The sequence below is a fragment of the Stenella coeruleoalba genome (genome assembly GCF_951394435.1).
Source record: "Stenella coeruleoalba genome assembly, chromosome: X".
Classification (NCBI taxonomy): Eukaryota; Metazoa; Chordata; class Mammalia; order Artiodactyla; family Delphinidae; genus Stenella; species Stenella coeruleoalba.
Genome location: NC_137152.1, coordinates 46303271 through 46320151, shown reverse-complemented (window position 1 = coordinate 46320151; position 16881 = coordinate 46303271). Strand labels below are relative to the sequence as shown.

Here is a 16881-nt window from a genome sequence, read left to right as displayed (position 1 = left end):
TCTTTTTCTTCTCCAATTGCTGTGGCTAAAACTTCCAAAACTATTTTGAATAATCCTGGTGAGTGTGGGCAACATTATCTTGTTGTTGATCTTAGCGGAAAAGGTTTCAGTTTTTCACCATTGAGGACGATGTTGGCTGTGGGCTTGTCATATATGGCCTTTATTATCTTGAGGTGAGTTCCCTCTGTGCCTGATTTCTGGAGGTTTTGTATCATAAGTGGGTGTTGAATTTTGTCAAAAGCTTTCTCTGCATCTATGAGATGATCATATGGTGTTTCTCCTTCAGTTTGTTAATATGGTGTATCCCACTGATTCATTTGCGTATATTGAAGAATCCTTGCATTCCTGGAGTAAACCCCACTTGATCATATTGCATGATCATTTTAATGTGCTGTTGGATTCTGTTTGTTACTATTTTGTTGAGGATTTTTGAATCTATGTTCATCAGGGTTATTGGCCTGTAGTTTTCTTTCTTTGTGACATATTTGTCTGGTTTTGATATAAGGGTGATGGTGGCCTCGTAGAAAGAGTTTCAGAGTGTTCCTCCCTCTGCTATATTTTGGAAGAGTTTGAGAAGGATAGGTGTTAGCTCTTCTCTAAACGGTTGATAGGATTTGCCTGTGAAGCCATCTGGTCCTGGGCTTTTGTTTCTTGGAAGATTTTTAATCACAGTTTTAATTTGAGTGCTTATGATGGGACTGCTCATATAATCTATTTCTTCCTGGTTCAGTTTTGGAAGGTTGTGCATTTCTACGAATTTGTCCATTTCTTCCAGATTGTCCATTTTATTGGCATAGAGTTGCTTGTAGTAATCTCTCATGATCCTTTGTATACCTGCAGTGTCAGTTGTTACTTCTCCTTTTCCATTTCTTTTTTTTTTAACATCTTTATTGGGGTATAATTGCTTTACAATGGTGTGTTAGTTTCTGCTTATTAACAAGGTGAATCAGTTATACATATACATATGTTCCCATAGGTCTTCCCTCTTGCTTCTCCCTCCCTCCCACCCTCCCTATCCCACCCCTCCAGGCTGTCACAAAGCACCGAGCCAATATCCCTGTGCCATGCGGCTGCTTCCCACTAACTATCTACCTTAATACGTTTGTTAGTGTGTATATGTCCATGACTCTCTCTCACCCTGTCGCAGCTCACCCTTCACCCTCCCCATATCCTCAAGTCTGTTCTCCAGTAGGTCTACGTCTTTATTCCTGTCTTACCGCTAGGTTCTTCATGACATTTTTCTTTCTTAAATTCCATATATATGTGTTAGCATACGGTATTTGTCTTTCTCTTTCTGACTTACTTCACTCTGTATCACAGACTCTAGGTCTATCCACCTCATTACAAATAGCTCAATTTCGTTTCTTATTATGGCTGAGTAATATTCCATTGTATATATGTGCCACATCTTCTTTATGCATCCATCCGATGATGGGCACTTTAGGTTGTTTCCATCTCCGGGCTATTGTAAATAGAGCTGCAATGAACATTTTGGTACATGACTCTCTTTGAATTTTGGTTTTCTCAGGGTATATGCCCAGTAGTGGGATTGCTGGGTCATATGGTAGTTCTATTTGTAGTTTTTTAAGGAACCTCCATACTGTTCTCCATAGTGGCTGAACCAATTCACATTCCCACCAGCAGTGCAAGAGGGTTCCCTTTTCTCCACACCCTCTCCAGCATTTATTGTTTCTAGATTTTTTGATGATGGCCATTCTGACTGGTGTGAGATGATATCTCATTGTAGTTTTGATTTGCATTTCTCTAATGATTAATGATGTTGAGCATTCTTTCATGTGTTTGTTGGCAGTCTGTATATCTTCTTTGGAGAAATGTCTATTTAGGTCTTCTGCCCATTTTTGGATTGGGTTGTTTGTTTTTTTGTTATTGAGCTGCATGAGCTGCTTGTAAATTTTGGAGATTAATCCTTGGTCAGTTGCTTCATTTGCAAATGTTTTCTCCCATTCTGAGGCTTGTCTTTTGGTCTTGTTTATGGTTTCCTTTGCTGTACAAAAGCTTTGAAGTTTCATTAGGTCCCATTTGTTTATTTTTGTTTTTATTTCCATTACTCTAGGAGGTGGGTCAGAAAGGATCTTGCTGTGATTTATGTCATAGAGTGTTCTGCCTATGTTTTCCTCTAAGAGTTTGATAGTTTCTGGCCTTACATTTAGGTCTTTAATCCATTTTGAGCTTACTTTTGTGTATGGTGTTAGGGAGTGATCTAATCTCATAGTTTTACATGTACCTGTCCAGTTTTCCCAGCACCACTTATTGAAGAGGCTGTCCTTTCTCCACGGTACATTCCTGCCACCTTTATCAAAGATAAGGTGTCCATATGTGCGTGGGTTTATATCTGGGCTTTCTATCCTGTTCCATTGATCTATCTTTCTGTTTTTGTGCCAGTACCATACTGTCTTGATTACTGTAGCTTTGTAGTATAGTCTGTAGTCAGGGAGCCTGATTCCTCCAGCTCCTTTTTTCGTTCTCAAGATTGCTTTGGCTATTCGGGGTCTTTTGTGTTTCCATACAAATTGTGAAATTTTTTGTTCTGGTTCTGTGAAAAATGCCAGTGGTAGTTTGATAGGGATTGCATTGAATCTATAGATTGCTTTGGGTAGTAGAGTCATTTTCACAATGTTGATTCTTCCAATCCAAGAACATGGTATATCTCTCCATGTATTTGTATCATCTTTAATTTCTTTCATCAGCATCTTATAATTTTCTGCATACAGGTCTTTTGTCTCCTTAGGTAGGTTTATTTCTAGATATTTTTTCTTTTTGTTGCAATGGTAAATGGGAGTGTTTTCTTGATTTCACTTTCAGATTTTTCATCATTAGTATATAGGAATGCCAGAGATTTCTGTGCATTAATTTTGTATCCTGCCACTTTACCAAATTCATTGATTAGCTCTACTAGTGTTCTGGTAGCATCTTTAGGATTCTCTATGTATAGGATCATGTCATCTGCAAACAGTGACAGCTTTACTTCTCCTTTTCCGATTTGGATTCCTTTTATTTCCTTTTCTTCTCTGATTGCTGTGGCTAAAACTTCCAAAACTATGTTGAATAAGAGTGATGAGAGTGGGCAACCTTGTCTTGTTCCTGATTTTAGTGGAAATGCTTTCAGTTTTTCACCATTGAGGATGATGTTTGCTGTGGGCTTGTCATATATGGCCTTTATTATGTTGAGGAAAGTTCCCTCTATGCCTACTTTCTGCAGGGTTTTTTATCATAAATGGGTGTTGAATTTTGTCAAAAGCTTTCTCTGCATCTATTGAGATGATCATATGGTTTTTTTCCTTCAATTTGTTAATATGGTTTATCACATTGATAGATTTGCATATATTGAAGAATCCTTGCATTCCTTGAATAAACCCCACTTGATCATGGTGTATGAGCCTTTTAATGTGTTGTTGGATTCTGTTTGCTAGCATTTTGTTGAGGATTTTTGCATCTATGTTCATCAGTGATATTGGCATGTAGTTTTCTTTATTTGTGACATCCTTGTCTGGTTTTGGTATCAAGGTGATGGTGGCCTCGTAGAAGGAATTTGGGAGTGTTCCTCCCTCTGCTATATTTTGGAAGAGTTTGAGAAGGATAGGTGTTACCTCTTCTCTAAATGTTTGATAGAATTTGCCTGCGAAGCCATCTGGTCCTGGGCTTTTGTTTGTTGGAAGATTTTAAATCACAGTTTCAATTTCAGTGCTTGTGATTGGTCTGTTCATATTTTCTAATTCTTCCTGATTCAGTCTTGGCCGGTTGTGCATTTCTAAGAATTTGTCCATTTCTTCCAGGTTGTCCATTTTATTGGCATAGAGTTGCTTGTAGTAATCTCTCATGATCTTTTGTGTTTCTGCAGTGTCAGTTGTTACTTCTCCTTTTTCATTTCTAATTCTATTGATTTGAGTCTTCTCCCTTTTTTTCGTGATGAGTCTGGCTAACGTTTTATCAATTTTGTTTATCTTCTCAAAGAATCAGCTTTTAGTTTCATTGATCTTTGCTATCGTTTTCTTCATTTTTTTCCATTTATTTCTGATCTGATCTTTATGATTTCTTCCTTCTGTTAACTTTGGGGTTTTTTATTCTTCTTTCTCTAATTGCTTTAGGTGTAAGGTTAGGTTGTTTGTTTGAGATGTTTCTTGTTTCTTAAGGTAGGATTGTAGTGCTATAATCTTCCCTCTTAGAACTGCTTTTGCTGCATCCCATAGGTTTTGGGTCGTTTTGCTTTCGTTGTCATTTGTTTCTAGGTAGTTTTTGATTTCCACTTTGATTTCTTCAGTGATCTCTTGGTTATTAAGTAGTGTGTTGTTTCACCTCCCTGTGTTTGCATTTCTTACAGATTTTCTCCTGTAATTGATATCCAGTCTCATGGCATTGTGGTCGGATAAGATACTTGATACAATTTCAGTTTTCTTAAATTTACCAAGGCTTGTTTTGTGACACAACATATGATCTGTCTGGGAGAATGTTCCATGAGGAGTTGACAAGGAAGTGTAATCTGTTGTTTTTAGATGGAATGTCCAATAAATATCAATTAAATCCATCTTGTTTAATGCGTCATTTAAAGCTTGTGTTTCCTTATTTATTTTCATTTTGGATGTTCTTTCCATTGGTGAAAGTGGGTTGTTAACGTCCCCTACTATGATCGTGTTACTGTCGATTTCCCCTTTTATGGCTGTTAGTATTTGCCTTATGTATTGAGGTTCTCCTATGTTGGGTGCATGAATATTTACAATTGTTATATCTTCTTCTTGGATCGATCCCTTGATCATTAGGTAGTGTCCTTCTTTGTCCCTTGTAATAGTCTTTGTTTTAAAGTCTATTTTGTCTGATATGAGAATTGCTACTCCAGCTTTCTTTTGGTTTCCATTTGCATGGAATATCTTTTTCCATCCCCTCGCTTTCAGTCTGTATGTGTCCCTAGGTCTGAAGCGGTCTCTTGTAGACAGCATATATACTGGTCTTGTTTTTGTATCCATTCAGCCAGTCTATGTCTTTTGGTGAGAGCGTTTAGTCCATTTACATTTAAGGTAATTATCGATATGTATGTTCCTATTCCCATTTTCTTGATTGTTTTGGGTTTGTCATTGTAGGTCTTTTCCTTCTCTTGTGTTTCCTGCCCAGAGAAGTTCCTTTAGCATTTGTTGTAAAGCTGGTTTGGTGGTGCTGAACTCTCTCAGCTTTTGCTTGTCTGTAAAGGTTTTAATTTCTCCATCAAATATGAATGAAATCCTTGCTGGGTAGAGTAATCTTGGTTGTAGGATTTTCCCTTTCATCACTTTAAATATGTCCTGCCACTCCCTTCTGGCTTGCCGAGTTTCTGCTGAAAGATCAGCTGTTAACCTTATAGGGATTCCTTTGTGTGCTATTTGTTGTTTTTCCCTTGCTGCCTTCAATATTTTTTCTTTCTATTTAATTGTTGATTGTTTGATTAATATGTGTTGTGGCGTGTTTCTCCTTGGATTTATCCTTTATGGGAATCTCTGTGCTTCCTGGACTTGATTTACTATTTCCTTTCCCATATTAGGGAAATTTTCAACTGTAATCTCTTCAAGTATTTTCTCAGTCCCTTTCTTTCTCTCTTCTTCTTCTGGGACCCCTATAATTTGAATGTTGGTGTGTTTAATGTTGTCCCAGAGGTCTCTGAGACTGTCCTCAATTCTTTTCATTCTTTTTTCTTTATTCTGTTCTGCAGTCTTATTTCCACCATTTTGTCTTCCATGTCACTTATCTGTTCTTCTGCCTCATTTATTCTGCTATTGATCCCTTATAGAGAATTTTTAATTTCATTTATTGTGTTTTCATCATTGCTTGTTTGCTCTTTAGTTCTTCTAGTTCCTTGTCAAATGTTTCTTCTGTTTTCTCCTTTCTATTTCCAAGATTTTTGATCATCTTTACTATCATTACTCTGAATTCTTTTTCAGGTAGACTTCCTATTTCCTCTTCATTTGTTTGGTCTGATGAGTTTTTATCTTGCTCCTTCATCTGCTGTGTGGTTCTTTGTCTTCTCATTTTGTTTAAATTACTGTGTTTGGGGTCTCCTTTTCACAGGCTACCGGTTCGTAGTTCCCATTGTCCGTGGTGTCTGCCCCCAGTGGTTAAGATTGGTTCAGTGGGTTGTGTAGGCATCCTGGTGGAGGGGACTAGTACCTGTGTTCTGGTGGATGAGGCTGGATCTTGTCTTTCTGGTGGGCAGTTCCGCCTCTGGTGGTGTTTTTTGGGGGGTCTGTGATCTGATTATGACTTTAGGCAGCCTCTCTGCTTTTGGGTGGTATTTTGTTCCTGTCTTGCTAGTTGTTTGTCATGGGGTGTCCAGCACTGTAGGTTGCTGGTCATTGAGTGGAGCTGGGTCTTGGCCTTGAGATGGAGATCTCTGGGAGATTTTCACCGTTTGATATTACGTGGATCTGGGAGGTCTCTGGTGGACCAATGTCCTGAACTCAGATTTCCCACATCAGAGCCACAGGCCTGCCACCTGGCCGGAGCACCTAGACCCTGTCATCCACATGGCTAAGAAGAAAAGGGAGAAGAAAAGAAAGAAAGAAAGAAAGAGAGAGGGGGGGAGGGAGGGAGAGAGAGAGAGAGAGAAGCAAAGACAGAAACAAAGAAAGAAAGAAAAGAAAGAAAGAAAGAAAAAATATAATAAAGTTGTTAAGATAAAAACAAAAAATAATTATTAAAAATTAATTTAAAAAAAGGAAAGAAAGAAAGAAGAGCGCAACCAAAGCATAAAACAAATCCACCAATGGTAACAAGTGCTAAAAACTATACTAAAAAAAAATGGACAGACAGAACCCTAGGACAGATGGTAAAAGCAAAGCTATACAGACAAAATCACACACAGAAGCATACACATGCACACTCACAAAATGAGAATAAGGCAAAAAATATATATATATCCTTGCTCCGAAAGTCCACCACCGCAATTTGGGATGATTCATTGTCTATTCAGGTATTCCACAGATGCAGGGTACATCGATTTGAGTGTGGAGATTTAATCTGCTACTCCTGAGGCTGCTGGGAGAGGTTTCCCTTTCTCTTCTTTATTCGCACAGCCCCTGGGGTTCAGCTTTGGATTTGGCCCCACCTCTGCATGTAGGTCGCCTGAGGTCATCTGTTCCCGCTCAGACCAGATGGGGTTAAAGGAGTAGCTTATTAGGGGGCTATGGCTCACTCAAGCTGGGGAGTGGGGGCTGGTGGGCAGGGAGGGAGGGCGGGGTGCGGAATGCAGTCCGAGCCTGTGGCGGCAGAGGCCGTCATGACATTGCACCAGCCTGAGACATGCTGTGTGTTCTTCCGGGAAGTTGTCCCTGGATCACGGGACCCTGACAGTGGTGGGCTACACAGGCTCCTGGGAGGGGAGGTGTGGATAGTGACCTGTGCTTGCACACAGGCTTCTTGGTGGCTGCAGGAGCAGCCTTAGCATTTCATGCGCATCTCTGGGTTCCTCGCTGATAGCTGTGGCTTGTGCCCATCTCTGGAGCTCCTTTAGGTGGCGCTCATAATCCCCTCTCCTCGTGCACCGTGAAATAAAGAGGCAAGAAAAAGTCTCTTGCCTCTTCGGCAGCTCCAGACCTTGTCCCCGGACACACTCCCGCCTAGCTGTGGTGCACTAGCCCCCTTCAGGCTGTGTTCATGCAGCCAACCCCAGTCCTCTCCCTGAGATCCGACCTCCGAAGCTGGAGCCTCAGCTCCCAGCTCCCACCTACCCTGGTGGGTGAGCAGACAAGCCTCGCAGGCTGGTGAGTGCTGGCCGGCACCCATCCTCCGTGAGGGAATCTCTCCACTTTGCCCTCCGCACCCCTGTTGCTGTGCTGTCCTCCGTGGCTCTGAAGCTTCCCCCCTCCAAGCCCATGTTCTTAATTACTGCACTACTTTGTCTCCCGGGAACATTTATTTCTAAATTAATGGGAATAATGAGCCAATAACTGAATATAACAAATAATATGTTTCTTAAATGTCATTATATGCAATATATTTAATAAATGAATATATTTCCTACCTGTGTATGATTTGGGAGCTGTCTGTATAATGCTTAGTAATTTTTCAAAGAGCATGTACATGGATTATTTCACTTCACAGACTTGAAAGTTTAGAGGACAGATTTAAGGCAAACTAGAAAGCGTGAGGCAACTGAGAATGTAGTTTCATGTTTTAAAAGATTGTGAGAAGGATAGCTCTTAGTCATTTAGAGAAGATTTCATGAAGGGCATAAATAAATTACCTTGAACTTTGAAAAAGAGAGAGGTTTAGGATTGCCAGAGAAGGATTGAGAATGTTGGGTGTGGTGGGCAGAAGAGTGTCAGTGAGAACCCGAGGCAGGAGTGCTCCTGTGTGGGGCTGAATGCAGTGGAGAGACTGAGTCCAGGGAGAGCTGGTTGAATAGGAAGATCAGACTAGTGCCTCAGCTTCTTCAGTGCCCGCTGAGGATCTGCTGCTTGAGCTGAAAGGCAGGAAGTAGCCATTGTGAGTTGCCGCGTGAAGTAGCCCTCCTCCAGTGTCTGAATGCTACAGGAGGAAGGCATTAGCAGCAAAGAAATCATCTCCCAAACTAATTACTCATTTTGATATGAGATGCTTAGGAAAGGATCCATTCAACTGAGGCCTAAATATCTGCTGGAGCCTGGTTTGAATGCTGGTAAGTGGTAACAATGAAACACTCCTGGGGTTTATTAGTGTAGGACCTGGGGCAGTCAGTTTTTCTTCTGTAGCCAGTTTCTTGAAATGTTCTCTTCAAATCTAAAGATCTCAGAGTATAAGGTACTTAATTTTAAATACTAGAAAAACATATTCTTAAGCAAGGCAAACATTATTTTTGGATTTTCTAGTATTGGGCATTACCTCAGGTTTTGTTCCCTCCAAATAAGGAGTTGACTGTATATAAAGTGGTTCATTCTTCATTCAGGAAAATCTCGGTGATGTTGAAGTCTTAGTCATGTTTTGAAAATTCTTCAATATTTAAAACAGAATTCAGTTTGAGAAGAGTGAAGATGAAGAAGTAAACCAACTGAAGCTCAGCCTTCTCACCTGGGTTCAGGAAGACGTTTTCCTGGCTGTGAGCCACAGTCAGTCCACCCCAAGCTCTGTCATTCACCATCTGACTGTGGCCCCTTCTGAGATGGATAACAAGCAGGGACAGCTCAATATTAGGCATTCCAACAATTCCCTGTATTCCATGTGTTAATATATGGATAGAGTTAGGCTTCTGTCTTTTATGAGCCTAGGACTTTATTTTTTTTTTTTTTTACTTCCACTGAGCAGAGTTGAGGGGCAGTGGCTTCCTTTTTAGACATACTTAGCAAGAGAGTTAAGTCTAGTTTTTAGTCATGTCAAAATATAGATTAAAATGCATCAAGAATTGGTGAAAAATAGCACAAATACCAATAGATGAGGCAAAACATTTTTAAGGTGTGTTAAGAATTTTAATTCAGCTTATACTTACATTCCAGCAGAGTAATTATTAGCCTATGAGAATTAGCCACTCTAATTACCCTTGTTAGTTATTAAAATCAATTATGAGATCTATATATATGCACTTCATTTTGATTTAGTGACTTCAAAATACTTCTTCCGGCCTCCTATACATTTTGTTTGGCACTTGATTGCATTTATTACTAGAAAGCCTCTTCTATTTTTCTTTGCTAAAATTTCATAGCTCCCTGGCCCTGAGTTTCATTTTGATTCCTGACTACATCTTTGTCACGTAACAGGTTTCATTAATGGATGCTGTTTTCTGTATTGCAAGCCCTGTTGTGCAGCAGATAGCATTGTCTGGACAGCTCCGAGAAATCATCAGGTTTCTAGTGTCAAAACTCGGCACCTTAGGCATACATTGATAGTAATCCCCAGATTCACATGTAATTAAAGGTCTACTGGTTAGCTTGAAGTTTTGAAAACCGTTGTTGCAAAATTAGGAACCTGTCTTTATTGTATACATAAAGCATATTCCAAATGCAGTCATTAACTTCTAATCTTTGAATGATAATGCTTCATGTTTTTAAAAAGTATTTATTTATTTTTGATTTATTTTGGCTGCGCCAGGTCTTAGTTGCGGCACACAGGATCTTTTCTAGTTGTGGCATGCGGTATCTAGTTCCCCAACCAGGGATTGAACCCGGGCTCCCTGCATTGGGAGTGTGGAGTCTTAACCACTGGACCACGAGGGAAATCCCAATAATGCTTCATATTTTTAAGAAGGTTTTGTGAATATGTCTGGATGCAGAATATGTGCTAGCTGCATGCAGACTTAACAGGGCTTCCTTTGGAAAACAGAGCAATTTACATTAGAAATGCCTAAATTATGCATGTTTCTACTACTCCAAATTTGAAGTTTTTTTTATCATTATCTTGTAAAAGGTAGATGCCGTCATCTCATTTGCTGTAAAGGAAGTGAGAAGTCATTTAAAATATATTTCTGCTGCTTTGACTTTTGTTTCTTAAAGAAGACTGTTTTGTTCATGCAAAATGTTAATGTCTTTGATGAATATGTAGTCCCCCAATCAGCTTATAGCTTACATTTACTATAGCTTGTGCTTTGTAAAAGGTACTCTTTTAAGTGCATTTCCTATATTAACTCACTTATTTCTCACAATACCTCTCTGAAGTATGTACTGTTTGGCGCCCTCATTGTACAGCTGAGGCAGCTGAGGCACAGAGCAGTTTAAGTAACTTGCCTGAGATAACGCAGGTGGAGCCAGAATCCAACTCTAGCCATTGCACCTCCAGAGTCTATTCCCTTAACTTGTCAGATAATTTATCCTCCCCAAATTTGTGGCATTTTGGGGTTTTTTGTAGATTTGTTAAGAACTCTTTGAATAAATGTTAGCATTGGCACCATTTGCTTTTATCGTACCTCTTCCACTTCCTTTAAGACATGTCTACTCTTGGTTCGTTGACTCAGGAAAAACTAAAATGGCAATAACAGATTCCCCTCTTCCCATTAAGGGAGACCCACAGATTTCTATGAATGAATATAATAGCAATAGAGGTATTAAGTGTGCTCACTTTCCTACAGATTCACTGCTTTATTTAATGCAGTAAATTGAAATAAGTTGCAATAAGTTATATAAAGTTTCTGCCAGAATAGGAGTGATGACCTCACAATGTAGACACCTAGTTTATTGACATTGTGGAAAATAATGTCATGTGACAGGTAATTGCTTTACTTGGGCTTGCACGTGCAATAGTTTATCTATTAGTGTGTATATACATATGGGTGTGCATTTATTATATTTATGTTATATTGAAATAGGCAGTGCAGCACCAAAGGAAAATTATATCTTTTTCTGTTTTGCAAAATCAATGAAATGTCAGTACTTTTGAGAAAAATGGTCTGTTCAAGCCTTCCTCATTTCCCTTTTTTTTTTTTTTTTACTCTTGTCAGTTCATCTGTGACAGTGGATGGGGTCATAATCCGTCTGTGCTGCAACTCCAAGACCAAGTCAGTAGCACTGCAGGTGGCTGGTGGTCAGATAATTAAGTACCTTTGGGATGAGTATCAAAATGTTAGGAAAGCATGTTTATGGCTTACGTAGATATTTAATTCTTGAGCACATATACTTGTATCTTATCAGTGCTGCGGTGGTTATTAGGTCTTTTAACTACCCTGAAAAACTATCCCTAATCTATAGAGTGGAATTAGCAGGTGTGTTCTCCCTGTATTTTCTCTTGTAATGAACTGGAGTACTTTAATGAGTTTCTGAAACACATTTGGAAAATGATTTAAATTGCATGTTAAGCATTTTAGCAAGTATGTGTAACAGTTTTTTGGGGTTTTTTTGTTTTTTACAAAGAGAAGATCAGCTCTTGGTAAACCTCATCTGCCAATCCTGCAGAATCACCCTCTCTGGCTGTTGAACCATGGAAGAACCCTGGTGAATTTCTTGTTCGATTTCCTTATCTGTGCACACAGACCGAATTGGCCATGATTGGAGGAGAGGTAAGTAAACACAAGGCAGAAAAACTTACCACTTAGAGCAGTGACCCAGAAAGTGATAGCATTAAGTAGAAAGAGTGTGTGCTTTGGAGGTGGACCTGAGTGTCCACTAAATCTCAAGGCAACAATGAGAAGTTACTCACTGTCAACAATGAGAAGTTTCCTGAGTCTCAGCCTCTCAATCTCTGAAATGGGATTAAGAGATTGCCTGGCATGTAGTAGTTAGTTGATTCCTTTCCTTGGAAGTATAAATTCAAAAATAGAAAAATGCAACTGGCAGACATTTATCTCCAGTTGTACACAACATTCAAAGTTAGTTTTATAAGTAACTTTTGGGGACAACAGAAATGTAATCTTGAAACTAGTATTCAGTAGGTTATCATTCATCAAATATTAGAATGCCTATAATTGTGGCAGGTGGTAGGACACAGTGGTTACAAAACCAAACAGCTGACTAATTCCTGCCCTTCTGGAATTTTTAATCTATCAATATGGGTATGGCTGTCCCTTCTGATAGGAGAATGAAGTAAATGAGCAGGGTGTAATGGTAGAGAATAGAGAAGTGTTTGAGGCTAGTTAGAGGATGGTAGCTGTGAGGATGGGGAGACCAACTTTTGGTGGTCTGGGAAAGCCTCTAGGAGGTGGTGGTGTATGTGCTGAGTGTGAAGAAAAAGAAAGCTCTATCTCTGAGAAAGGGAGAGTGTTCCAGGGAGGAGGAACTGTACCTACTGTGAGCTTAGAAAGAGCTCAGCTTATTCCAGGAACCTAATGGAAGCCATGGCTAGACCTTAGTGATAGGCCATGGGAAGGAGTGTGGCTTTGCTCATTTAACATAGATTGGGAAACTGATGATTTTAATCAGGGAGTAGTGTGATGTGCTTCATGGTTTGAAAGGTTATTCTGGCTGCCCAGTAGAGAGTAGGTTGAAAGGGACGAGAGTTGAAGTGGCTGTGAGTGGAGGCAGTGAGGGCCGAAAGGTGATATGTTTGAGACATGTGTAGAAGATAGAAATGGCAGGGCTTGCTGATGCACTGGATGCGCCATAGTCCACTTTGCACTAGACCAACCACATCTTAGGCATCTTAAGTCCCCATTGCAAGGACCTAGATGTGAAATCATAGGGCAATGGAGCCATGTAATAGAAGAGTTTGGTTTAACTAGTTTGGTTAGAATTGTTTGTAATTTCATATTTTATTTCTTTGAAGGAATGTGTCCTTGGCCTGACTGACAGATGTCGCTTTTTCATCAGTGACACTGAGGTATCAAGGCTTGTTCTGACACTGGATCTTTCTCAGTCTTGGCTCCAGGTAATATAGCTAACTCTCCCCTTTGCCTCCCCGACCTTTTGTAGGTTGCTTCAAATATCACATCATTTGCAGTATATGGTGAGTTTTTATTGTTAACGACTCATTCCCATACTTAACACTGTTTTTGCCTGAGAGATGCTTCATTGAAAAGTAAGTTTTCAGTGTATGAAATAGAAAATAGTCCCTGCTGTAATATCATTTGTCCTTTGAAGTCTTGATGACTTAAGATTGTTGCATACAATTTGTTGCTGTTTATCATGGAGTCCTAGACTGGAGAAAACTTTTCAAGTTCATTTACTTAGCCCCTAATCTCAACATAATATCTCAGTTGAATCACTCCACACCAGTTAGCACAGAGAAGGAGGTCCTTCCTTAAGCAGCACATCCTAAGGTAAACAAAAATTTTCAGGAAATTTTTTAATATAACTAATATTTTACTTTGAATTACCATGTAGGCACCAAACTGGCAATATGCTCAATCTTCTTTGTAATCTTTCTTTTCTCACTGTGGCAACCCTCTATTGTATATCTGAAGGACTCCATCTCATGGTTTGTAGGAAATCGGCCGCACTTTTTTCTGTGTTCCATGCCCACCCCACCAAGTGTGTATGTGTGTGCATGCACACAATTTTCTTATGAAAATAAAAATAGCCCACTTATTTGCTTTGCTTCTATTGATAACTTGGAAACAGGGAATCTTTCACTGATACGATCATAGCTTTATCCGTACAAGAAGACAGAGAGAAGCTACCCAATCCTCCCTGTGTTTTCCATATCAGTGGAGAAGTTGTGTATGGGCATGTGCATGAGGGCTCTGTGAGAGAGCACAAGATTCTGGGATAAGGTTGTTTATCAGAGGGGCTAATGGTCTTGAGGCTGAGTGAGAGAGCAGTGTGGCTTAGTTGTTAATTGCTTCCTTCTACTTTGGATAATGTGCAGTTTCAGCTGCAGTTAATGGAGAGTGGCTTGTCCTGTGTCTAATGGGGAATCTCTGCGGAAGGTGGAGAGGGGTTCATGCATTGTCACTGTTGTGCCCCAGGACACAAAGCTTATATTACAGGTAAGCTGATTTTTCAGGCTATATTTCTGATAGTCATTTGGCAGTAAATACCAAACAGAATTCTTGTGGATTATATTTTAGGCTCTCTTACCATTTGTATTAATTTATTATAAGCCTTTCCTTGCTAAGTTCTCTGTTAGCTTTATACAAAGGAATGTTAATACAGGCTCTGCCCAGTAAGGCTAAGAGGGAAACTTCTCTTAAAAGTCAAAATAAATTTTGAACACAAATAATTTTGCCAAAAGTATGCTCATTTGACAGTGTTGTATTAGTTCTCTAAGAAGAGTTAGGTAAAGTTGTATATCCTGGGTATTTAATTTTTTTCTATTTAATTAAAAATGTTATTGATTTGATTTATTTATTTTAAGATGCCAAGGGGAAACTTAGAAGTTATTCATCATCGAGCCCTGATTTTAGCTCAAATTCAGAAGTGGTTGGGCAAATAAGTACCATGTATATGATTAGTTAGCTTATTGTTATGACTTATGTGTGAAGACAGCAAGTATTCCATTAAGATTTTTAAAACTTAAAAGTCTTTAAATCTTTTATTACATATGTCTTCAATCAGATTCTCAGAGGTTCACTTTTTGTCACACTTTGCTTCTTATATCGTATGGTGTAATAGACATTCCTAGCAGAAGGAATCATGAGGCTCATTGTATGAAACAGGGCTTCCTAGGCTAAGGGGAACCATATGGGCTTTAGATGGCCTGTGAACCCAGGGAAATTTTACACCATCCTGTGTCTCTGTGTATTTGTCCGGGCAGAAGACACAAGGCTTTCAGCAGACTTATAAAAAGGCCTGTGACTCAAAAATGCCTGAGCCACTGTTGTGAAGGAAATGATCCATTGTTTGAATCTCTGAATTTGGGGGAAACTTTATACTGGAAAGATGTTTACTAATATTTTGTTAAAAAAGAAACTAGACATCTACACATGGAACAACTCCTACAGAACACCTACTGAACGCTGGCAGAACACCTCAGACCTCCCAAAAGGCAAGAAACCCCCCACGTACCTGGGTAGGGCAAAAGAAAAAAGAATAAACAGACACAAAAGGATAGGGATGGGACCTGCACCAGCGGTAGGGAGCTGTGAAGGAGGAAAGGTTTCCACACACTAGGAAGCCCCTTCGCGGGCAGAGACTGTGGGTGGCGGAGGGGGGAAGCTTCAGAGCCGTGGAGGAGAGCACAGCAAGAGGGGTGGGGGGGGGGCAAAGCGGAGAGATTCCCGCACAGAGGATCGGTGCCCACAGGCACTCACCAGCCTGAGAGGCTTGTCAGCTCCCCCGCCGGGGCGGGCGGGGCTGGGAGCTGAGGCTCGGGCTTCGGTCGGAGCACAGGGAGAGGACTGGGGTTGGTGGCGTGAACACAGCCTGCAGGGGGTTAGTGCACCACGGCTGTTTCGGAGGGCGTCCGGGGAAAAGTCTGGACCTGCCAAAGAGGCAAGAGACTGTTTCTTCCCTCTTTGTTTCCTGGTGCGCGAGGAGAGGGGATTAAGAACGCTGCTTAAAGGAGCTCCAGAGACGGGCGCGAGCTGAAGCCAAAAGCGTGGACACCAGAGACAGGCATGAGACGCTAAGGCTGCTGCTGCCGCAACTAAGAAGCTTGTGTGCGAGCACAGGTCACTATCCACACCCCTCTTCCGGGGAGCCTGTGCAGCCGGCCACTGCCAGGGTCCCGGGATCCAGGGAAAACTCCCCCGGGAAACTCACAGAGTGCCTCAGGCTGGTGCAATGTCACGTCAGCCTCTGCCGCCGCAGGCTCACCCTGCATCTGTACCCCTCCCTCCCCCAGGCCTGAGTGAGCCAGAGCCCCCGAATCAGCAGCTCCTTTAACCCCATCCTGTCTGAGTGAAGAACAGATGCCCTCCGGTGACCAACAAGCAGAGGCGGGGCCAAATCCAAAGCTGAGCCTCTGTGAGCTGTGAGAACAAAGAAGAGAAAGGGAAATCTCTCCCAGCAGCCTCACAAGTAGCGGATTAAAGCTCCACAATCAACTTGATGTACCCTGCATCTGTGGAATACATGAATAGAAAATGAATCATCCCAAATTGAGGAGGTGGACGTTGAGAGCAAGATTTATGATTTTTTCCCCTTTTCCTCTTTTTTGTGAGTGTGTATGTGTATGCTTCTGTGTGAGATTTTGTCTGCATAGCTTTGCTTCCACCATTTGTCCGAGGGTTCTTTCCATCCGGTTTTTTTTTTTTTGAATTTTTTTCTTAATAATTACTTTTTATTTTATTAACTTTATTTTATTTTACTTTATCTTCGTTCTTTCTTTCCTTCCTTCCCTCCTAGAATCATCCCACATTGACGAGGTGGACTTTGAGAGCAAGATTTATGATTTTTTCCCTTTTCCTCTTTTTGTGAGTGTGTATTTGTATGCTTCTGTGTGAGATTTTGTCTGTATAGCTTTGCTTCCACCATTTGTCCTAGGGTTCTATCCGTCCATTTTTTTTTCTCTTAGTCATTATTTTTTTATTTTAATAACTTTATTATATTTTATCTTTCTTTATTTTATTTTACTTTATCTTCTTTCTTTCTTTTTTCCCTTCCTTCCTCCCTCCCTCCTTCTCTC

The 16881-nt window shown here is 40.4% G+C and overlaps 1 protein-coding gene across 1 annotated transcript in view; it reads left to right on the top strand.

Annotated features, from left to right (window-relative positions):
• Positions 1–14748, top strand: part of LOC307180575 (elongator complex protein 1-like) — a gene marked incomplete at its 3' end in the record, with an annotated part of 40218 nt that extends 25470 nt beyond the window's left edge. Inside the window, 8 exon segments of the mRNA XM_079910959.1 lie at positions 8968–9150; positions 11384–11490; positions 11835–11938; positions 13141–13194; positions 13287–13355; positions 13359–13405; positions 14203–14302; positions 14671–14748. Coding sequence (XP_079767085.1) covers positions 8968–9150; positions 11384–11490; positions 11835–11938; positions 13141–13194; positions 13287–13355; positions 13359–13405; positions 14203–14302; positions 14671–14748 — 742 coding nt within the window.
• Between the last annotated feature and the right edge of the window lie 2133 nt (positions 14749–16881).